At 38.5% G+C, this 24,249-nt stretch overlaps 3 protein-coding genes across 3 annotated transcripts; 2 read left to right on the top strand and 1 right to left on the bottom strand.

Annotated features, from left to right (window-relative positions):
* Positions 1–1,104: 1,104 nt before the first annotated feature.
* On the bottom strand, positions 1,105–2,692 carry MAKR4 (membrane-associated kinase regulator). The gene has a single exon (XM_086577676.1). The coding sequence runs from the start codon at positions 2,556–2,558 to the stop codon at positions 1,482–1,484; it is 1,077 nt and encodes a 358-aa protein (XP_086433802.1). The 5' UTR covers positions 2,559–2,692; the 3' UTR covers positions 1,105–1,481.
* Positions 2,693–9,850: 7,158 nt separating this feature from the next.
* LOC147481499 (uncharacterized) lies at positions 9,851–10,582 on the top strand. The gene has a single exon (XM_086578956.1). The coding sequence runs from the start codon at positions 9,851–9,853 to the stop codon at positions 10,580–10,582; it is 732 nt and encodes a 243-aa protein (XP_086435082.1).
* A 3,547-nt stretch (positions 10,583–14,129) lies between these two features.
* LOC147481498 (uncharacterized) lies at positions 14,130–14,600 on the top strand. Its single transcript, XM_086578954.1, has one exon. The coding sequence runs from the start codon at positions 14,130–14,132 to the stop codon at positions 14,598–14,600; it is 471 nt and encodes a 156-aa protein (XP_086435080.1).
* The last annotated feature ends 9,649 nt before the right edge of the window (positions 14,601–24,249 follow it).

Raw genomic sequence — 24,249 nt, 5'->3', positions numbered from 1 at the left:
TTTCAAGATTGGTTTCTCTCTCTTTGTTTTTGCCTGGTTCTTAGTCTTATGACTTAGGTTTTCCAAAACCTTGATTTTGTTTTATATCAAAAAACAAATTTCAAGGTTATGGCAGAAAGCCCACGAAAATCAGCCTTGGCGCAGTTCGCTATTCGAAGCCTTGGCCTAAAACACTAGAGTCACGAGCGCAGGTGCGCCTCCTATGAGCGCAGGTAGTGCCCAAAACACTGGAGTCACGAAGCGGAGTCGCCCCTCGAGGGCGGTAGCCTCGACTTATCCAACGTCGAATCAGCTCCGTTTCTCTCCTCATGTGAGGGATAACTCCAACAGTGCTTAGTACTCCTTTTTCTTTAGATAAAGAAAAGGGTTAAAGAGTATTACCCCCACGAGATGAGCCAATTAGAATTTCATCCACTAGATGGGAAATTACGGTCTCCCCATACACAAAAAAAACACGGTCAATCCAAGATTTTTTTTTGTGTGTACTTGGGAAAAGACCCTAATTTCCCCCTCTAGTGAGGGAAATCCTAATTGGCTCATCTAGTAGTGGGGTAATACTAGTTAGCCCTAAACAAAAAAGACAAACTTAAAAAGGTTATACGTTTCAGCTTGTTAAAACTTTGAGCCTGCCTTAGCTTTGTTAAAAATGGGTGTCAAGTAAGTGAACAACTCACACACTGGACAGTACATTCAAAGCACCCATAATACAAGGGAAGGTAACTTAATTCCCTGGGAAAGAACCAAAAGATAGCATCATGCAGGAGATACTTGAGTTGATTCCCATTTTTCCCCTGAAGTTCCTTTCTCCAAGTTTAGGCTTTGGCAATTTATAATTTTATATGAAAATCTAGAATAACGCAACTTCGGTTTACAAATTAGAAATGTGGTAATTCCTTTCATATGTATTGTCTGACACTCTGACATATATCTTGTACTGTCGGAAATTAAGTTTGCACAGTATTTGTCATAAATCCTTATGCACTGTCAATTTGTACAAGTGTATATTAGTATTCGATTCAATAAGTTAAAATTAGCTAATCCACAATTTATCATTGTTGTTTGAAGTTAAAGTGTTAAACTAACCGACACAGTGAAGAAAGCAAATTCAGGAACACGGAGCATATTCCATAATTCGTTCGCTATGAACATTACATTTAATATGCAGAAATTTATGACAGTCAGGGTAATGTATAAATTCACTAGAATGAAACAGCCCGAAAAAAAAGAGTAAGAGTAGTCAGTGATAGGTGAATCTTGACTGGATAACATCAGATACGCAGATAGAATTCTACATGGTCTTACTCTTACCAAAACGCACAGGACAGACAGCCATGCAGAGATCTAAACTGTGCACTCTATGCACTGAATTAAAGGATGTCCAATATCAATAACAAGAGCTAGTACTACAAAGTCTTTCAGTTCTCTTTCTGTTTTTTCTTGTTCTTTTCTCTGCACTCCCAGTTGCAATGTAACAAATCTCATCATCCCCTGCATAGTCCTGCTCTTTCTTGATCACTACAGGCTGCAATCCTTGAAGCAGACAATGAACAGAAGCCAACTTCACTTTTGGACTTTTTTGAGTGAAAAAGTTGCTGAGACTGTTTACAATGAGCAATAGCTCCTTGAACTGAACTCTCAAATTCCGAATTAGCGCTGCTGCTCCTTTTCAATAAATGTAACTCATAAAAACCATTTGAATTAGAACTAGAAAATGAAGAACTTGAAGAGTTGGATGATGAAGATGAAGATGAAGACTTTGTTGCCGAATGCCGATTTATTATTGCCCCGGAGAACGACCTCCTATGGCGGTCACCATCCTCAATCATCTTTTCCCTATCAGTTCCTCTAATTGCAGACTTAGCTGACTCTAGATATCTTTCCCTATGAATATGTCCAAATGGATTTTTCTTTGCCACCTTAATGTACTTGTTTAAGCACTCCTTGGCTTTCGAAACAGTTCCTTCTGCTCCATTACCTGCAGCTTCTGTGCATGACTCATCTGAGCAACCCGATTTACTGAATAAAGATTTGAGATAAGCCCTGGAAGCCTTTAGCTTATGACCCAACGAGGACTGCTTGATCAACTTGAACTTTTTAGCCCAAGACTTCTTCGGGTTTTCATCAATGAATCTACTCATTTCATTGGTGCACTCAAAGAAACACTCATCTGGAGTCAGTTCTTTGCTGACACGGGAAGACCCAGAAGGCGATATGTTGCAGGATTCCAATGGAGTATGGAAAGTAGGTGTACTGGTAGTAGAGGGAGTTATGTAGTTGTCCTCAAATTCCCCTTCTTTGTTTCCATAAGAAGTGTTGGTGTTTAAAAGAAGTTTTTGAACCATTTGCAAACGCGGAGGGAGGTGAAGAGGAAGTAGCTTCCCTTTGTAGAAGAGTTCATCAGCCGGGGAAGTTGTGGTGTCTCTCACAAGAGAACCTGAAGACATTTGGAACTCAAACTCTCTGGGATGTGGAGAGTAACAGAAGAAAGTGGATGAGCTGACATCCATGTCTATGTAATCTTCATCTACATTGTCACACACACTTGAGTTTCTATCCATCTTAAAGGAGTAAGTAAATTACAGTTAACAGAAGGGATAAAAGAAATGTCTTCCTGCTACACACTCTCTCTTCTAGAGATGCTTATGGGGAGGTGAGCTATATCAAGGGAGAGGAGGGGAAAGGATCCTTTAAAATGGGGATTGTGCCAAATTAGAAAAACATTGACTGCTTGGAAATTGTCAGATTTTTAAATATTTGAATGCTTCCAAGATATAAAACTCAGAAAATAAAATTATGGGGTAGGGTGCTGGCCCATATATTGTAATTCCTTCGTTTTTACAAATCAATTTGTGTTGTTTTGTCTGGCTGAACAGAAATATTAGTTTTTCTTCCATTGCTCTTGGAATTTGGTACATACAGACATACAGTGATAATTTTATGAGTATTTTTTTTTGTTGGAATATACATGTATGAAGGTGGCAGGTCTAGATTTATCTTAATAGATTCATGATCAAGTCTTGTATGGTAAGGTCAACCAGATATTATTAGGAATTGATTTGATATGATTTGATTAGCACAAATCAATGATTTAGTTTCCATGTTGAGTCTGTGTTTATCTATTTAACCCATTGAGGTTATTGTAATCATCCAATTATCAATGATATTTCTCTTAAAGAACCAAAAAAAAAAAATGATATTTCTCTTTATTTAAATTTCTTCATTTTTTAAGTTCTTTTGATGGTGGTGCTAATTAAACTGCAAATCTGGGATGAAGGGTGAAATATACAAGTCGCCAACCTTATAGTCTAGTGACCATCGTTAAACGCGCTTGCTGCTGAGCGTGATGAACAAATAGAACTAAACAGTTTATGTAGCTCGCTAGGTAAAAGCATTAGTGGAAGTAATTTTTCATAATTGATGTTCAGGATGTTAATTTAACAAGTTGAACGTACCTCATTTTCACAATGCAACCTTAACTAGAGCTGCTTCTAACAAGATTTTCTAACACGAGCTGGATTGAATTTCTAAATTCTATTCGCATAATTTGATTAGAAATATTGGATTTAGTCTTTAGGATTGGAATACAAAACAACGACAAAAATGATTAGGGTGGCAGTATGTCTATATGGGAGTCCTCAAAGGATAACAATATTTTCCCTGTTTTATTGAGACCGAGAGTTAAATTTTCTGAGAGTTTCTGCAGCACCCATCACCTCTCTTCTGCAAGAGAAATTCGAATTTTAATGAAGACCAGATCTCAAAATCTTGTTCTTAGCACCCACCAATCTTTTATAATTCTCAAATGCGTAGTGGAACAGTGAGAGTAAAGCCGTAGGCACTAGGCACCATTGAGTTTACCAAGCTTTTCTACTGTTCCATCAATTAACTGGTTGATTTGAATCCTTAACAATCTAGAGTTGATTAGTACGATGAACCAATACTTGACTCATAGTATATAATTAGTAAATAAGTATTTATTGTATTACTAAGAGCCTTACCTCTCAAACAATCCAAATATCTCTCAATTAACCAAGAAAAGATAGTAAATAATCAATCTTTAACCAAGAGTTGATTGAAAGTAAGTGCCTTCTAGCTTAGTTGGTAAAACCTTTGAGTGATAATACTATGAGGTCTGCTACACACAATTGAGTTACTGATCTCTTTAAAAACAAGCTTGCCCACACATTTTTAGCAAACAAAGGCCCAAAACTATAGAAAGAAAATAAAAACGTAATAAGAATCACCATAGGCTCACGCCTATTATTTGAAATGAAATTATGGGCACCCGCTCACACGCCTATTATTTGAACTGAAACTACTGGTGCCCGCCCATGTCTTCAACCTAACAACAACTAAGCTTTTGACGCACGATCATGAGCGTCCAGAAAACTATCTGCTATAGCTTGAATCAGCCCCCCTAGGATAAAAGGAATTTTTCCTCAAATTTGATACATCTTCATCGTCAGAAGAGTCACCAAAGAATGGAAAGAGTATTTAAGATTGTAATAATTTCAAATTCTTTTTTTCCTCAATGAGGAACGGGTAGGGGACCTCTTAATTAAAAAACCCCGCTTACCTAAAAAAAAAAAAAAAAAAACATCATAAACACGGATATGACTGGGTAAGAGTAGACAATAAGCATTAGGATTAATCTTCTTAACCACTTCAACAGAACCAATCTTGCGATTTTCAACTTTATATAGTCACCAACTGAGAACCGGTCGTTAGTATGCACAACCCAAACAAAATCAGTAAATCACCAACCTCAAACTCAATTAATACTACAATGATGTCGATCAGCAACAACTTTGTAGTTCGCATTAGACTCCAATAAATTCTTTCGAACAGTAGCATGAGTGTCCTAAAGGTGTTGAACAATCTTAGAAGAAGTAGAATGAATAGGTTGTAAACCAGGAATAGGTGCAAGATCAGCGGCAACTCAGGAATTAAACCCATAGAGAACCTGGAAAGGACTATACCCAGAACTCTGATTAACCGAGCGGTTAAAGGCAAATTCCGCTTGGGCGAGATGAGATCGAGTTCGACTGTTTTACCGTAACGTAGTAACCAAAGAACGCAACAAATTACCCAAGGAGCGGCTAACAACCTCTGTCTAGCCATCAGAGTGAGGATGATAAGCACTACTAAACTCCAAATCAGTATGCATCATCTTCCATAAGCAACACCAAAAATGACTAAGGAAGCGAGTATCACGATCAGAAACAATAGAATTAGGCAGACCATGCAAGCGGTAAACATCACGAAAGAACAATTATGCAATATTGTGACATAGCGGAAGCAATATTAAAAGTTTAATGGAACATTAAAGAGATAAATTGAAACATAAGTTTATTTATTGATAATATTGAAGAATTGATCACAATTTTCGTCCATGAATCTCTTTATATAGAGAACTCCATCAAATCATCTTAGAAACCTACTAAAATAGTAAGAAACATTTTCTTAATCTATCTATATCATAATAGTAACCTTCTAAGACTACTAAAACTCATAAACTAGACTTCTAGACACTTCTAAATTGTACTTAAATAATAAAAACGAAAATAACTTCTTTTTAGTAAATTTGAATTTACTAAAAACAATTAGACAATAACCATATGCTCTCTGTTCTACATATATCACATTGACAACATCAGTGGTTTTCTTACACGGAATGAAGTGAGCCATCTTAGAGAACCTATCCACCAATACAAAAATAGAGTCGAAACCCTGTTGGGCATGAGGAAGATCAAGAACGAAGTCCATACTAATAGCACACCATGGATGACTCGGAACAAGCAAAGGTATATATAAACCTTCATTAGTAGCATCTCCCTTAGAGACCTAGCAAACCTGACAACGGTTAACAAATTTCTGAACATCCGTACATAAGCCCGGCAAAAAAAATACTAAGATAAGAGCCTCAGCTTCTTGTCGCGGCCAAAGTGTCCCTCATTATGCAAATCAATGAGGAGACGAAGACGAAGGCTACCGTCAGGAACACAGAGTCGCTTACCCTTAAACAAAAACTCTTCCTGTAAAGAAAACTCAAATAACTTTCCATCTTGTATAGCAGTCAAAATAGGCGAAAAGTAGGATCACTGGGATACATATCAGGAAAAGATCAAGTCAAACCGCAAAACAGTAATACACAAGGACACCAAAAAAAGGAACGCCTGCTAAGAGCATCCGCCACCTTGTTCTAAACCCTAGACTTGTGGTGCAAGACAATAGTAAAATCTTGGAAATAACTAGACCAATTGTCTTGATTACCAATATGCTTAAGTTTTTCATGGTAAAAAAAAAGGATAAACTCCGAGTGAATCAAATAACATCGCCAATGTTTAAGGGTCTGAACAACTGCATAAAATTCTAACTCATATGCACTGTAATTTTGTTCATTTCGCATATGAGAGTTTCTCACTGAAATAAGCAACAGGGTGAGAATTCTGACTAAGAATAGCCCTAATACCGACTTTAGAAGCATTAGTAGATACTTCAAAGGGAGAGGAGAAATCCAACAGTTTAAGAATTGGTGCTGAAATAAGTTTAGTCTTGAGAAACCAAAAACTCTCTTTAGCTGCCTGAGACCAAAGAAACATGCTACCATGCAAACAGTCAGTAATAAGAGTAGTGATAGAACTAAAGTGAGGAACAAAACGGCGATAAAAAGAAGCAAAACCATGGAAATTGTGTGCTTCATTTAATGTCATCGGGTTAGGCAAGGAGCGAACTGCCTCTACTTTAGAATTGTCCACATAAATACCTTTTTTCGAAACCACATATAACCCGAAACATATATAACTGATTCAGTACAAAATACACATTTAGAAACAACATCATAGAGTTGAGCTTGCATCAACATAGATAACACACTCTGAAGATCTTGGAGATGTGACAAGTATGTCATCAAAGTACACCACCACACAGTACACTTGCCCAAAAATGGTTTCAAGACTTGGTTCATTACACGCATAAAAGTGCTAGGAGCATTAGACAGGTCGAAAGGCATGACTTAGCCACTCATAAAGGCTTTCCTTTGTTTTAAAAGTCATCTTCCACTCATCACCAATACAAATATGGATATGATAATAGGCAGACTTCAAATCAAGCTTTGTAAACACTGCAACACCATGTAACTGATCGAGTCATCTTCCACTCATCACCAATACAAATACGGATATGATAATAGTCAGACTTCAAATCTAGGTTTGTAAACACTACAACACCATGTAACTGATCAAGAAGGTCATCTAACCGTGGTATAGGAAACATGTACTTTGTAGTGATCTTATTAATAGCCCTATTGTCCACACACATACACCGTACCATCCTTCTTTGAGACAAACAAATCCGGCACTGCACATGGGCTTAAACTTTCACGAATAAAACCTTTTTCAAGAAAATCTGTAACTAGTCTTTGTAACTCAGCATGTTCTTTTGGACACATATGATAGTGCAGCCGGTTAGGTATCTTAGAACCAGGCACCAAATCAATCCGGTGTTGGATATCATATCCCTCATGGGAGGCAAGCCAGCAGGCAATTCTTCTAGAAAAAAGATCCAAAAATTCTTGTAACAATCCCTGCACACACTCTGGGGCTGCAGTTTTTAATGTGTTAGGTTCACACATTACAATAAAAACATGGTCAGCAGCTAGTAACTTAGTCTCAAAACTTCGCATATCAAGACAAGAAACTTTCCGTTCAGCCAGTGTTGTTGGAACAAGATCTTTACTAGGCACCAACTCAATTTTAACATTGTCAAATATAAAGCTATAAGTGTTCTTCCAACCATCATGCGAAACCCGACGATCGAACTGCCTAAGGGCGTCCTAACAAGAAATGGCATGCATAAGTAGTAACAACATCACACTACACCATATCAATATATTTAGAGCCAATAGAAAAGGGAACCAAACAACGTTTAGTCATTGTTACCTTTGTTCCTTTCTTTAGCCACGACAAAGAATAAGGAGTTGGATGTTTCTTAGTCGGTAAACCAACTTTGCAAACTGCCTCATAAGAAATCACATTTCCACAACTGCCATAATCGATAACAAGTTTACAGACCTTACCTAGCTTGTATAGTACAAGTAGACTACAAAAATATGGTTACGAAGCCAACCATCACCCTCAGTCTCCTTAGGAGCCAAACGCAAGTACACAACCTGCAAACAATAAGAAGTTCACCACTGTCACCTGGAACCATCTCTTCAGGAATCTCAATTGACTCCAAATCAAATAAAGTGGTTCCTAAAATATCCCTAATAGGATCCTCATCAATATTATCTTTGTTCTCAGCAAATAAAATTTTCCCAAAAGCAGGCGGTTTACAACATCGGTTTGCATAATGGCCTACTTCACCACAACGAAAGCATTTAACCAAACTAGTGTTGCACACCACCGGTTCTTGGATGCCTTGCGGCCAAGTGATAAGAGCATTTGGGGTTCGGTTAGAAGGACCACCACCCCGCCAACTCAACTGCTTCTCCAGAATTAATTAAAGCCCGCTGATGAGCCTCAGATAGAAAAAACATCAAACAAATCAAGGACATCTTGCAGATTAGAATGAAAACCCCCAATATAATATAACGTGCCACCAATTAATCATCAGATTCTATCAGTTCTACATGAGCCAATAACTGGTAAAACTCCTTGGTATAGTCATCCACAGACTTAGAACCTTGATGTAAATTCTAAAGTCGTTGATACAGTTCACGAGTATAATTAAACGGTAAGAAATTGGTAAAAGGAAAAAACGATAATTTTACCTACTCTTAACTAGTTATGCTATGAATAAGTAAAACTAAATGAAATTTACACTATATATCAAAGTACTACTCTCGAGAATCATAATATAATTAGAGTAGAGAATTTGTTCCACTCCTAGCTCGTTTAGATGTAACAATTCCTAGTTTATGTAATTCTAATAAAATCAATGAGAGTAATGAAATGAAATTATGCTAAGATGGTGATTTAATGCTAATAGAAATGATGTAATTTATACTACGGCAATTCGATACTATGATGCGAATATGGGAAGGAATTAGGGAATTTGATTCCACCTTGATTCGACTTAATAAACTAGCATAGAATTTATTGTAATCCTAATATTTACGTTTTCACGTAAAGGTTGGGTATTTCTAATCCCTAATTATTTATAGTAATCTCTACCAACTAATAATTAGCATGTGAAGCAATTAAACCCATTCTCTTGGTAAACTAATTACTTTCTAGAGTGGAATAGATTATTACAACCATTTTTATGCTAACACAATCAAGTTTTCATCAAAGCTTCCTCAAACCCTCTAATGGAGGTTTTAGTTTTGATTCATCAAACTATCATTCATAGAATAAGAACAATAAGAACAAGACATTATTGAAAGAATAATAATTTCTTTATTAATCTAATTGAAATAGTCTAAGAATTCAAACTGTATTAAAACTAAATTAAAACTAACTTAAAACTAAGTTTATGGATAACTAACTATATTATGGAAACTTCAGAGTTTTTAGAAAATGGAGACCGATTTAAGGGAGACCGGTAGTAACATAACTTAGGATGCGGTTTTGATCGGGTGCCTGCTTTTTTTGCCTAAAGTAGAAAAAAACATAAATCTCTTTAGGCTGCTTCGTGGTGTTCTCTTAGTTCTTTCCCACTAATAGTAAAATCCCCCTCTGTCGACAAAGAGTGGTTTTTAGTGGTTGTTTATAGTAACGTCCCTCTTCTTCCTCCTATCTGCTGGTAAAATCCTCATCTAAGTATAGATTAAGTTCGCAGAGGTTCAAAGAAGTAGTTGGGGATTGTTTGGTTTAGGCTGGTAGTTTTCACTGGTTGGAACTAGAGTATGGCTTCTCCTAGTAACCCAAACAGGGATGGGAATACTCGTAGTACCTCTTGGAGCTCGTTGTTTGGTAGAACTGGATCTGCAGAGTCAAATGTGGCTTTTAAGTCGTTTTCTCCCATTTTTGTTGATGGAGTTGCTCAGTTCCCAACAGATTTACTGGAACAAGGAATAAAGGAATGGGATGATTATTTAGTGGGGTATTTCCTGGATAAGAGAATGTCCTTTTTGACTGTGAAGGAAATACTGGAGAAAAAGTGGAAACTGAAAGGGTCTTTTGATATTACCACAGACAAGGAACTCTTTTATATGAGTTTTACGAGTTCGGAAGATCGTCAAATGGTGCTGGATGAAGGACCGATTTTTATTGCGGGTAGAGTGTTTGTAGTTAAGCCATGGACAGTTGAGGTTGACAACTACAAAAACAAGGTAGCGTCCATTCCTCTGTGGGTTAAGCTGATGGATGTCCCAAAAGAAATGTGGACATTTGATGGACTATCATACCTAGCTAGCTTAGTGGGAGGCACGCCAATGTTTATGGATGACGCAACAGCGAAAAGGAAAAGATTATCCTTTGCGCGATTCTGTATCGAGTTCCCAGTGAACTATGAATACAAAGATGTAATAACTGTTAAGGCTGGGAACAGGGAGGTAGAGATACCATTGGAATACCCATGGAAGCCGAAGTCTTGCACAAGCTGTAATAAGTTTGGACATCTTGTGAGAAAGTTGTAATGTAATAACGACTAGGGTATGGCGTAAAAGGGCAATGCAAATGAAATGGGCGAAACAAACAATAACAAATGCATAAAGATAGGGGAGGAAATGTGAGTCAAACGGGGAATGAATCTGAAAATGTTCAAGGTGATGATAGTGAAGGAATAGAGGAGCGAGCAGTTGTGATTATAGATACAGAACAAGGGGTGGAGATCGAATGTGTACAGTGGTGAGATAACACTGGGTAGCATGGAGGACACTGGCCAGCAGGCCCAGAATCAGATTGTATCACTCAAGCACCATAAATGTAGTGACTCCGGGATGTGTTGAGAGCTGTTTTGGAGAACAATCTTCGAGGCTCGGTCGCGAGAGCTATACACACGCCTATACAAACACATGAGAGGCATACACCCGAAGTTAACGTGATTCGTGCGGAGAGAAATATTTTTTCGGAACCGCGGACACGAAGATGATGATATATCCGATGCGAGCGAGTTGTTCGGGGACAAGGTGGTATCGACTAGACAAGAAATAGAAGAAGTGGAGAGGACTGCAGTGCAAACAAGAGCTCAGAAGCAAAGATAAGAGCAGAAAAAGCAGCCTGAGTCAGGGAAGAGAGGTAGGGGGAAGAACAAAGGGAGTGGAAAAAAAAAAAGGCCGTAAATGATTAGACTTTGTAGCTGGAATGTTAGGGGAATAAACGACTGCACGAAAGCGAAGCAGTTGAGGAAGTTTATAAAAGAGAATAATATAAGTTGTATGGGAGTGTTGGAAACCAAGGTTCGAATGGAGAAATTGGCGAGAATTAAAAGTGTAGTGTGTCCGCAATGGCAGTTGGAACATAACTATACAAGTGACGAATATGGGCGCATCTGGATTGGTTGGGACCCAAGTATATTATTTCGCTCGAAGGAGGTGGAAGGGGGGTCAATTTGTGCCTTTGTAAGGTTACAATTTTGCAGCAAAGCGTCGCCTTTTGGTAACTTTCGTATCGCGAGTAATAAGCGTAAAGATAGGCTGATTTTGTGGGAGGAGATAAAGGCCTTAAGTGTAGGTATTCATGGGCCTTGGTGTGTCATGGGAGACTTCAATAATGTGTTATTCTCCCAAGAAAGAATCGGGGATAGAGCTGTACATCCGAGGGAAATGCAGCCGTTCGCAAGTTGTTTGAATGTTGCAGGGCTTTTTGAGCATAATGTGTCAGGGTGTTACTACACTTGGAATAGTGGAGGTGCGAGCATGAGAAAATGGTCGGCTTGATAGATGTGTAGTCAATGCCGACCGGGCAGCTCGGACCGCGGCCACAAGAGTGGAAGTTTTAACCCGGGGTTATCGGATCAACGCCCGTTGGTTATGTCGTTCTACAGCCCAGAAAGAAACCATCCCCCATTCAGGTTTTGCAATTTTTGGATGCTACACAATGATTTCCAGGCGTCGCTAAAGGAGTGTTGGGAAATACCAGATCATGGTAGCCCACCTTTCATGTTGACTAGTAAATTGAAATGCCTAAAGGCTAGTTTGAAAGGGTGGGCAAGATCCTTAAGCAGTGACATTCAAAGGAGGGTCGAAGAAGCAAGAATGCAACTACAGGAAGTGCAAGACATGCTACATAAGAATCCGGTGGACTGTGCCCTGAGTGCTCATGAGTACGAGCTAAGAGATAAGCTATGTAGCTTGATAAAAATGGAGGAAGCGGATATATTTCACAAAACGGATATTGAATGGTTGTGCTTGGGGGCAAAAGTCAAATACATACTTTTTCAATGCGATAAAGGAAAAAAAAAACAAAATTCAGATGGGGGTAATTACGGATGCACAAGGTATAAAAAGGGAAGGGGAGGGACCACGAGCAAAAAGGTGTTTCTACATTACTATATGGAGCTGCCGGGAGTGCCCTCGGAAGCTTATCGCGTGACCACGGTTTCTCAATACCCTCACAAGAAAAAAGATCGATCAGCCACAAGTGATTTTCTTATTGGCCCTATTTTGCGCACGAGATAAAGGAAGCTTTGTTTGGTATGGAGGACAATAAATCCCGGGACCGGACGGATTTAATGCCTGTTTTTCAAAAAGAGCTGGGATGTGATTGGAGCAGAGTTTATCGATCTATCCAATATATATTCAAACACGTGAAAAATTCACGAGGCATTAATGCCACCTTTCTCTGTCTCATACCGAAGATGAAAGATGCAGACTCTGTTGGCTCGTTTCGTCCAATAGCTTGCTGTAACACGTTGTATAAATGTGTGTCGAAAGTCATAACCAATAGGATGAAGAAGTGTATATCGGGGATTATCTCGAATGCCCAATCAGCCTTCATACCGGGGAGGTCGATACAAGACAATCTGCTGCTAGCTCATGAGTTGCTAAGGGGGTATTCGAGAAAACAGGGGCAGAAGAGGTGTGCAATCAAACTTGATATCAAAAAGGCGTATGACTCTGTCTCATGGCAGGCCCTTGAAGCCATCTTGGGACGATTCAAGTTTCCTGGGTTGTTCATAGAATGGGCTAAAATGTGCTATACCACCCCTACATTTTCAGTTATGGTGAATGGGATGCCGGAAGGTTATTTTGAAGGAAGAAGAGGTTTGAGGCAGGGGGACCCAGTCTCGCCATATTTGTTTGTATTGGTTATGGAAATTCTGAGTACTCTTCTTCAACAAGACTTGCAGATGAACAGACTCAGTGCTCATTCGAAGTGTCCGAAGCTAAAAATATCACACCTCTGTTTTACGGACGATGTTCTAATATTCTACAAAGGTAACATAGAATCTCTGAAGGCAATAAGGGATACTCTGGAAATCTTCTCTGATGCAACAGGGCTCCATTTCAGCAGAGAAAAGACTACACTACTCCCAGGTAGCATGAATGAAGCGAAGGGCTTGAGTTGGCGCGATTCTCAACATCTCGATGGTTGCACCACCGTTACCTACCTAGGCCTCCCCTCACCGCAACGAGACTTCGGTGTAAGAGAATGCTTGCCGCTAATAGAAAAGATTATGGCTAGAATATCAAACTGGAAGAATAAGGAACTCAACCGAGCGGGACGAGTGCAATTGGTAAAATCAGTGCTAGCCTCCTTTCAAACCTATTGGGCCCAAATTTTTGTGCTTCCGAAGACGGTGATAGAAAAGGTGGCAAAGATTTGTAACAGGTTTATATGGGCTGGGCCAAGCATGGAAAAGAAGATGCATCACGCGAGTAGTGCGACTCTCAGACTAGATAAAGAACAAGGAGGGATAGGTCTGGTTGATCCTAGAGTGTGGAATAAAGCTGCATACTGTGGTTTGGTTTTTAAACTGGCACAGAAATCGGATTGTCTATGGGGTAAAATGGTCTTGGCAACACCACATCAAGCGGAGACATTTTTTGGACCATGAAAGCACCGAGGGACTGTTCATGGGTGTGGAGGGGCATAATTGAAACATAGAGATCTCATGGAAGTACATCGATCTGATTGCGAATGGAAAGAGTACCCGACTTCGGCATGACCCATGGTGTTCGTGCCCACTGTTCCTAAATAGTCGCCAAAGCATTGCTAGCAAATGAAATCCCGTAAGACTTGATGGTGTCGGCGATAGCTGATGGTGGTTGGACGAGAGTAATTACTGATCTACAGGAGTGCGAAATTAAGAAATGGATCATGGATACGGAGATCAACTCCTACATCATGGAGGACCAGGTCATATGGACGCCTAACAGTTCAGGAGTATTTTCTACAGCATCAGCGTACTCAGTACTAAAGAATGTGAGGAGTAAAGTCAAATGGTTCAAGATAGTCTGGGGGAAGTACTCAGTACCAAAGCATTCCTTCACTGTTTGGCAACTGTTCTCCGAAACTCTCCCAACACAGAATCGACTGGTGGCGAAGAAGGTAATAAGAAATACAAAGTGCTGTTTGTGTGGTAACCAGGGAGAGAGTTCAGCTCATCTCTTTTTTGATTACTCATATTCGAAAATAGTCTGGGAAGAGTTCAAGAAGGCGATGGGTTTACCAGTGCGAGAAGAGCATCACATGAGGAATGGTACTACCTAATGAGACTAAGTAGGAAGAATAACATGGTGTCGGAAGTGATTCGAGCCTTTACTTGTGCAGCAAAGGTGCTATATGGACCGAGAGAAATTGGAGGCTAAAGAGGAATCGATCCAAGGCAGCCTGATGAGGTAAGCCACAAGGTCATAAATAGCATGAAGATATACATGGGGAAGACGCTAGAAGCTATCTGAGGAGGGGCGTGGGATCCAAAGTGATGTTGGAGAGGTTGGGTATTAGGGTCCAAGTGATACAAAAGGAGGAAAGATGGGTCAAATGGGAGAGACCAGGGGAGTGAGACAGGTGGCTCTAAAACACGATGGGTCGGTACAAAGGGGATGGCAGGTTATGGAGGTGTATTGAGGGATAGAGATGGGGAAGTGCTACAGCGATAACGGCAGCCGGTTCTAAGAAAATCGGTGATCAATCGTGAACCGCTAGCTGTTCTAAAGGGGCTGGAATGTCTTGAGCAGGTGAGGATAACACAATTAAAGTGCAATCGGACTCTATGCGGGGGTACAGATATTAACAAAGAAAGGTAAGCCACCGTGGTACTGTAGGAACCTAGTAGCACAGATTCAAACAGTGAGCTCAAAGTTCGACATAGTATCCTTTGTCCATGTCTTCAGGGAAGGTAACCAAGTAGCTAACTACTTATCGAAATTAAATAGAGACGAGTGTAATGGATTGGTGCTCTTTATTCCCCCGATGGATCAAAAAATGCATGTACTGATCACGAGGGATAAGGAAGGCACTATGTACTTGAGAAAATGAAGTTAATAAAGTTTGGGGGCTGACCCCTAGTTATTTCAAAAAAAAAAAAAAAAAACTATATTATGGATCTAATCTATATATTCTATGAGTGATGTTTTAGTCCTCTTTATATAGAAGAGGGCTAGGTCTACAAATTTGTGTATGGGCTTTGGAGCCATGTTTTGGGCCATAAAATCGAGCCCAAAACTTCGTTACTTCAGTCCACAAAAGGGTTTTCTGCTTTGAAATGGCTTCAACAATATTTTCTTCCACTTCTAATCCTCCGATTGGATCAAGGCCTAAACTATTAGAAAGCTCGTTCCGCACCGGTCGTTTTGACATATGGTAGGCCTAATTCCAAGGTCCAAGTCCAAAGTTACGGCCTACGGAAGTTTTGTTGACTTTTGTGCGCTATTTTTGCCCGCATTAACTTTGACTTTTCAGCTTGACCAGGCTTTAAAAAGGATTTTTCTCTTTGAATCTTAGCCTTTAATTATAGAACTTCTTAGCAACCAATCTTTGCTCTTTTATCTCACAAAAGGGACACATTTCTACACATAATTGACTACAATGCCTGAAATACATAAAAGCACGTAAACAACACTAACTCTTATTTATTAATCACATAATTGGTCTAAAAGCAATATTGTTAAGGGGTTAAAACTATAGTTTTGGGCTCTTATCAAACCACCCCCAAACAACATTTTGTTTGTCTTCAAGCAAATATGAGAAATTAAAATAAGTGACAAAAAATAGAGTTATAACTAATCTCCTTTCGCCGAGTGCGATTGCATTGATTATATGCAACAAGGCTTTAAACCACTAGGAATTCCCTAGTGGACGAGTTATAGCCTCGTGAGAGTTTTCCAGTGAAGGTACTCACAAACTTCATCTATACTACAATGACTAAGAAATAAAACTATTTTTCCTTACTTATTCTCAGATATCCATCCATCTCACTAGCAATGAATACAGAATAATCAAGTCAAATTCTAAGCTAATATATGCATAATAATCAATCATCTAGGAATAAACATATATATATAATGAACTATGCTATGAAATGCACTAACAGGTCCATTTATGAAACTTTGGAATAACATCCTTAAGTAGGTCCTCACATAAATGTCAAGACAAAAAGCACTATAATTTTTCCACTCAAGTTTCGTTCACTCCAGTGTGCAGTGGGCACACTTTACCTTAAAATCTCAGTGACACACAAGGAAGCCAAAGTAGATCAAACACATCTGCCACTTACTATCACACTAACCTATTCCTAATTGAACTAGAGGTCTTTATTAGGTGTTGTGGGGATTAGGTGATGGTTTAAGAATGAAGGAAATTGATATTCAAAAAGAACCAGTCTAAGATAATAGAGTCTTCTTATTATGTAACAAGAGAAAACCTTGTTCTTTACTTTGCTTCTACACTTTGTTTCCATCCTTAGCCATATTTTTCTTTTTTTTTTGGCTTTTGACTCATTTAATTCTGTTTTTAGAGTTCTAACTTTTTATTTTTTTTATTTTTATTTTTTCTCTTTTCTTTGGATGGAAACGTTTTTTTCTCTATTTGAAGCAACTAACAAATTCTTGATTTAAAGGTCTTTCTCTTTTCTATTCTTCATCTCTATTCTCAGACTCATTCAAAGATGGGTAGGCTGATTTTTTTATTTTTATTTGTTTTGTATAAAAGGGTAAAGGATTTGCGGTTTATGAAAGGCTAAAGAAAGGCTCAGAGGGGCAACTAGAAGAAAATTATTTCACATAAGGTTGAATTTCTGGCTATATCGATCCAAAAAGGGCCTAAATTCTCTCTTAGGACTTGGCATAGTGATCAAGCACGTAGATGTGTGATTTCTCTATTCAGAATTTACTTCTCCTTTGTGTCATTTCTCAAATATTTTACTCATATAAGGCTTTAGGCTATATTTTCACAGGATTTGTAGAATAAGTATACTAGCCTAGATTTCATAAACTTACTGCCAATACAAACATAGATGCTCATGCAATATATTTATAGAAAGATGCAAAGATTATTACCTACATATTAACCTAAGTTTCTAAAAACTATTCTAATGCAAAAGCTAACGTGAAACTTCTAGATTATTATCATTATAGATAAAGAAATAATACCAATATTCCTAAGTGCATAGCATAAACTTTTTATTTATATTTTTGAATTTTTAAATTTTTTCCTAGAAAACAAGTGTATATTGTACATATCTATATCCTAACAGGTGCCTTAAATTATGTGTGTTTCTATGCCACCCCCAAACAAAAGCATGCTTTGTCCTCAAAATATAGACATAAGAAGGGTAGGAAAATACCATGGAAACGCGTGAAATTTTATAACATCTGCAAAACAAAGTTAAAACATACTAATATAGCTAAATAAAAACAGACGCAACTCTATATGAGTTCCACCCGTTATGGGGTTACAAAGAAGTAAATTGTTTGGGACATAACCAGACATGAACAAAAATAAAACATACCTCCTATCCAGCATTTAGGCATTGTCAACCTTTGCTATAAAGAAATGAGGTTCCTTCGCATCCTGCCACGCCATGATAATTTGCTAGGCCTCACGCCATTTATCATCTACGATCGCTAACCTGTTAAGCTCCACTTGGTCGGATGGGGTGTAGGGGGCAACTCAATGAGGTTGTAGCCTCCACCCCGGTCAAGTCATTGTATGGAAAGAACGAATAATGCAGTTGGTGGGTCGCACAATGTCGACCCTAACCCAATCCGTAAAACGGGCACAAAAAGCGGAAAAGAAACATAGCATGATTCGACAAACTAAGACAGGCATAAGAAGGTACTTATGCCTCATACTCTGGGATCGTGCTATACTAGACATTAATGTCTTGGGAAGGTCATATACCAGACGTCCCTCAACTAGAGCAAGGAAAACATTGCAAGTGGTGTGATTTGCAGAAGAAAAATGTCACTCCCCTAATATGTTTAGCATGATAAAGAACATCACCGTGCCCATATTAATGGACAAGCTACCAAGGGCTACGTTATATTTCCCTTGGTCCTCTACACGGAAAATTCCAGCCCCATAAGTCTCATGCAAAAGCTCATAGTTGTAGGCAGAGAAATTATCAACTACATAGCCCCATGAGTCTTGAATCTCAGCAGGCATAGGAAGCTCAACAACACAAGCCAACAAGAACTTGGTTTTGTCTATTGTTTCGTCATCAATGGTGATGGAGAACACATGTTCTCTATTCATCCTATAAAAGAATTTACAATGTTCATAAAAATACGCTGTAAGTGTAGGAGAGTAAATTTCATCGGAACTTACCATTAGAGACTGTCATCCTGCTTGTATGATCACTTCGCGAAACCAAGATCCATACGTGTTGCTTGAGAACAAATCTTTGAAAGACTGCTCTGGTATGAGTGTAGGAGACTTCATATCAAACAACACACTCTAGAGTTGTTGGAAACAACCTCGGACGAACCTACAAAAAAATCGTAAGTAGAAGTCTTGCAAAACAACCAATTCTTGTCTTACTCATTCTTGTCTTTACTCAACTTCCATTTGAACTTTGCCTATGAAGGGGCGGCCCGTGTACTTTGAGTGCTTTGACTTGAAAAGTAAAAAAGAAAAGTGAGAGATAAAAATGGGAGGTGCAAGGTGAGAGGTGTGGTGTGGAGTGTAGAGTGAACCAAGGTTTTATAGAAGTTTAGTTTCTTAATCTAGTTCCACAAGTTGCCAAATTTTTAAGGCAACTTGATGGAAATAGAATATTTCTAAAACCAAAACAGAAACAGACCAGATTCATTATTCCAAAAACAAACCTAATAGTTTAATGGGTTGAACTTAAAATAGCAATTTTCCAATTCCATTCCTTAAAATTTTCACCACTACACACTAGCTAATCCTAGCTACACCAAATTAGTAACATTCTCACGTAATCATATTCTCACAAACTTGTAACAAATACTTCCAAAATGGTGGATAGAGGAAAAAAAAACAATGTTGAACAATTAATGCTATCCCCAAACAGATTGGGAAGGTGGGATTCATAAAAACAACAGCATGGCTGGATAAAAATTTAATTAAACTTAAAATTATACTAAAAACCAAATATTTGACAACAATTACATAATTCAAAATGAACTACTTAACTAAACAACTAAAAATAAAATTCTACTAAAAACAGGGAAAAAATCCTAAACACAAAACAACTAAAGTACGAGCCACGAGATGAGGATGGTTCCGAGTTATCAGTCTTGCGTCGATGTCGCTCATGCTTCTCAGACTCGTCAGAAATAGAACTTTGATAGGGTGGCAAGCATCGTAGAACTTCCACTTGGAACTTCCGCTGACTCTCTAGATATGCGTTCATGGATTCCTCGTGCTCCTTATCACGCTAGACTAGGGTCTCCATGGTAGCCTGGAGCTCTCAGTTACTAGCACTAAGCCCCTCAAAATTCTGATGGATGTCCACCTGCCTAGTCTGTAAATCCACACAAATAGTATTAAGAGAACGCAGGCCCTGAAGAATCAATGTCATGCGTTCTCCATCAGAAGTAGCCTTTTCCAAGGCATCGGCCTCAAAATAAGTCGTATCTTCCTCATCATCATCCGAATCAACAACCCTATCCTCAGGCAACCGCCACGTCTTCTGAATACATTCTGAATAAATCATTGCATTTGAATGCAATTTCAACATAATCCGCTCAGATTTCGGTTTATCTCCAAAGTACAACATGATGTTAGTAATCAAAACAGGGAACGGTGCAAAATGTTCTCTAACGCTTCTAAGCTCATAAATCAAAAAATCGAAGATGCAGAACTGATACCTCTTCTCCTGAAGAACCCAAAGAACGTGCAGACAAGACGAGCGGATGTTGCTGACCTACAAGGTGCCGATGATGTTCTTACCAATCCACTGAGCTACAGCCAGTTGGTAACTTCTCAGAGACGACTGTCGAACACAATACGATTTCGTATTGTACTGTCCCTCCAAGACAGTCTCTCTCATTGATGCCTCGATCCCACTACGATTCCTGCAATGTAACTATGGGGCAGTTGTTTGGCTCAATGCCAACAACCTAGACAACATCCCCATACACACTTCTCTCCTTGCACCATTCACCTTAATAAAAACCTTCCTACCCTCAATTTCCCACTTCTTGTAAAAATTCAAAACCAAATCCGGATGGTAAAAATCATTCTTCGTATACCACAACATCCGCCAACTCCTACGCCTCATCTCATCATTGTAAAATGGTGCAAAATGGTCCGATGTAATAACTTGTTCCGGGAAAATTTTTCGTTTTTGGGCCACTTTTTTTTTTTTTTTTTTTTTTTTTTTTATTTTGAAAATGAGGTTAGGGTAAGGTGGAGGAGAGGTATTGAAACAAGGAATCGAATTGTGGTTTGAAAGGCATGGGTGCACGATGGATGTTGGGCTTTTGGTGGCTTAATGGAGGTGGAGATGGAAAAGATGATTTGGAATAGCGAAATTGGAGTGGGGTTGTTAAATTGGAGTTATAAGATTTTTTTTTTTTTTGGCGTTTCATTAATGGAGGTTGATGGAGGCGTGAAGAAGATGAACGAAGGGTTTCACTCTCTCTTTTGGGTTTTTTGGAGACCCACGTGCGAGGCACGTGACCACAAGGTTTTGGGCCCAAGCCCAAACAAAATTGAAAAATGCCCATTTTGTCCTTATACGCGCAAACTTAAACTGAAATTCTCGATTCGTTAACGGTCCGATTTTTGTGAATGAACTATTAAAATGATCAGAACAGATAGTACAATCCAATGATCCAAAAAAAAACTCAATTCTAACCATGGTTGACATATAAGAAAATGGAAAATGCCACAGAGTGCGTGCAGAACAAAAGTTATGTGATAAAATGAAATCTAAATTTATAGATATTGTCAACCCGAATCAAAATATGACTAAATGCCATAAACAACAAGAATATAAAGTTAAGAGATCAAGGAAAGGAAAGACCAAACACCCCACCCCCAAACAAATTTTATACAACATAGTTTAAAAAATTTGTTTAAAAACGTGGGTATTTTAAAGTCAGATTCCCGAGACTTGCTAGATTACTATTTTTATGGTTTTAATAGTTTTTACTTTTTATGAATACGAATTAATATAAGGGAAAACAATAAAGCAATAAAGAAATAATTCACACCATAGAGAGACATGACTCAAAAACCTAGAAAACATGCAAAAGTGGAAAACGTGGATTTAGGATTCGGTACTTACAGCCACATACTCCAAACTATAAGATTGGAATGGAGTACACCGAAGAATAAAATGAGTCATTTATAGTCAGATACTCGAGACTGTATTTAAAACATAATATTAACCTGCAGTTTACCATATATCAACAACCGAAAAAGTTGGGGATCTGTCCATACATAATTTACACGTAATGCACCACCGAACAGAATCAAGCACCAAGATGGCCTATGACGCGGTGTAACAGAATGAGAGTGAATACTGGTAGATCTAGAACCTAACATAGCATGCAAAGTCTTCTTGTTTCTCCAATGAAAGGGTGGCCAAGTGAATGATTGTGAGAAACTAGATGGTTGTGGAAGATATGGTAGATGTGGATGAATTTTAGAAGTAAGGAATGGAAGAAATGAGAGTGTGGGTTTATCACAAAATTAATTTATGGAATGGGTTGGTATAATCACACAATTGAAAATGAAAGTATCAGGTGGCTCTTGAGGTAGTATTTTCTTACTATGAGAGTTTAGAAAATCATTAAGCACAGGGGAAACAAGAGGGTCAAGTGCAAACTTAAGGTTCCTTTGAAAAGGTGAAAGGAGGGGAATATTGATGGAAAGTCAATGAGTGACAGGATGATGTGAGGTGGGTGAATGGTGCTCAGATAGAGCTCTCAGGTCTAGATCATCAGAAGCTTTTAGATATGTAAGACATTCTTTAATAGGTGGGCTAGAAGAATCACTGGGATAATGGGTTAAAAATTCTTCTTCTGTCATAGAGTCAAGGGAAGAATGGATATCAATAGGAGGGGACTTGTGGGGTGGCAAAGAAGAGTTGCAAAAGAGGTGAAGGAAATCTTCCTCGATTTCATCTACTTCCATGGAGTCCTCGTCGAAGTCGGAACTTCTGAAGGAAAGGAATTTGTGCATCTAATTATTAGAAAATGTGTTTTTAAAATAATCTTGAGCTAAACTCTCGATCATGCTAACTTTCCCATCGATAGTCATATCAGGTAACTGTTGTATCATTTTAAAAACATTTACCTCAACAGAAAGATGGCCAAAAGACATAGACATCGAACCATCGCGGTAGTTTATGAGCGCGTTGGCAGTTGCCAAGAAAGGACACCCTAAAACGATAGGAACAGAGTCATTAGCGACTTCTGTATCGAGGATAACGAAATCAGCTGGATAGTAGAAATCTTGAACCTTAACAAGCACGTTTTCAACCACACCCTTATGATACTTAATAGAACGATCAGCTAATTACAACGTCATTTTAGTTAGTTGCATATCTTGTAGACCTATATGTTTATATAAATAATAAGGGAGTAAGTTAACATTTGCCCCCAGGTCTAATAGCACAGTTGTCGTATGGGTATTTCCTAAGGTGCATTATACAGTAGGACGACCAGGGTCCTTGTACTTAACGATTCCATTATGTTCGGATAAAGTTGAAAACTGTTCAGTTAAAAAGGCGTCTTTAGGAATATTTGTTTTACGCCTAGTAGTGCACAACTCTTTGAGAAACTTAGCATGGTGTGGTAACTTTTTAATTGCTTCAAGAAAAGGTAGGTTTATCGTTAGATTTTTGAAAACTTCCCTAATCTCATCAAAATTCGTATCCTTGGTTAACATGGCTAATCTCTGGGGAAATGGTGGTTTCTCTCTATATTTAGTATATGGATCAACAGGATGTTTAACCTTGGCCTTTTGTTTATTAGGTTGTGGTTTAACTGGTACCTCTACAGGGGTAGGATCTTCAGTTTCTAGTTCGGTATCTAGTAAGTTTGCATTTGTTATGACTACTGGTGGTGTAACGACGGCCATATTTACGGCGTTATCAACCACTTTGCCATAACGGAGAGTGGTGATAGCATTTAACTCACCTACATTTCCATTTTCATTACTAGTATTACCGTTTACCTCAAAGGTTGTGTTTTGTGTTTTAGGATTAGGTATAGCTTGACCTAGAAACACACTTTTTGGTTGTACTTTCTCTTGGGTTAACTGCTGTAAGGAAAATAGGATGGACTGTAAAATCTATTGTTGGGTTTGCATGAAGGCTTCAAAACGATCCGGTTGTGGAGGAGTGGTTGTTACAGGATCTATCTCACGTTGATTATTAACGGATGGGTTGTGATAGTTATTATTAACCGGAACGATACCTCTATTAGCATTATAATTATTATTGCTATTATTATTATAATTACCTTGTCTTTGTCCTTGTCCTTGTCGTGGTAGAGCTTGGTTGTAGTTGTTCACTGACTTAATATTTTGATTATTAAACCCTGGAGGTGTAACTTGTTGATTATTTCGCCAACCGAAGTTGGGGTTTTGTTGCCAAGGTGCGTTAGGTTCGCTATTAATGGAACATACATTGTCCGACTGTGCGGATGGATGTTCATAGACTAGAGGACAATAGGAGTTAGGATGCGCAGGACTCAAACATAAATTACATGGAATAGCATTGACATTCATGACAGGGGTAGGCTTTTGTTGAACAGAAATAGCTTCTACCTTTTTAGTGAGAGATTCGATTAAAGTTTTAAGCTCAAGATCAGATTTAATCTCAAACATACTGGCAGCCTTAACTGTTGAAGAAGAACTAGTGAAACGGGGGATATCGTTACTACCCCCAAGTTATTATTACGCTTTATTTGATCTTCTAAAAACCTATAAGCCTATG

The sequence above is a fragment of the Coptis chinensis genome, chromosome 8, assembly GCF_015680905.1.
Source record: "Coptis chinensis isolate HL-2020 chromosome 8, ASM1568090v1, whole genome shotgun sequence".
In the NCBI taxonomy this organism is placed as follows: domain Eukaryota; kingdom Viridiplantae; phylum Streptophyta; class Magnoliopsida; order Ranunculales; family Ranunculaceae; genus Coptis; species Coptis chinensis.
The sequence above is the reverse complement of the archived record's forward strand: the minus strand, read 5'-3'. Positions and strand labels throughout refer to the sequence as shown.

What these genes read in the sequence shown, in the direction of transcription:
- LOC147481498 (XM_086578954.1), top strand. Translation starts at nt 14,130, where the DNA reads ATGGTGTCGGCGATAGCTGATGGTGGTTGGACGAGAGTAATTACTGAT.
- LOC147481499 (XM_086578956.1), top strand. Translation starts at nt 9,851, where the DNA reads ATGGCTTCTCCTAGTAACCCAAACAGGGATGGGAATACTCGTAGTACC.
- MAKR4 (XM_086577676.1), bottom strand. Translation starts at nt 2,558, where the DNA reads ATGGATAGAAACTCAAGTGTGTGTGACAATGTAGATGAAGATTACATA.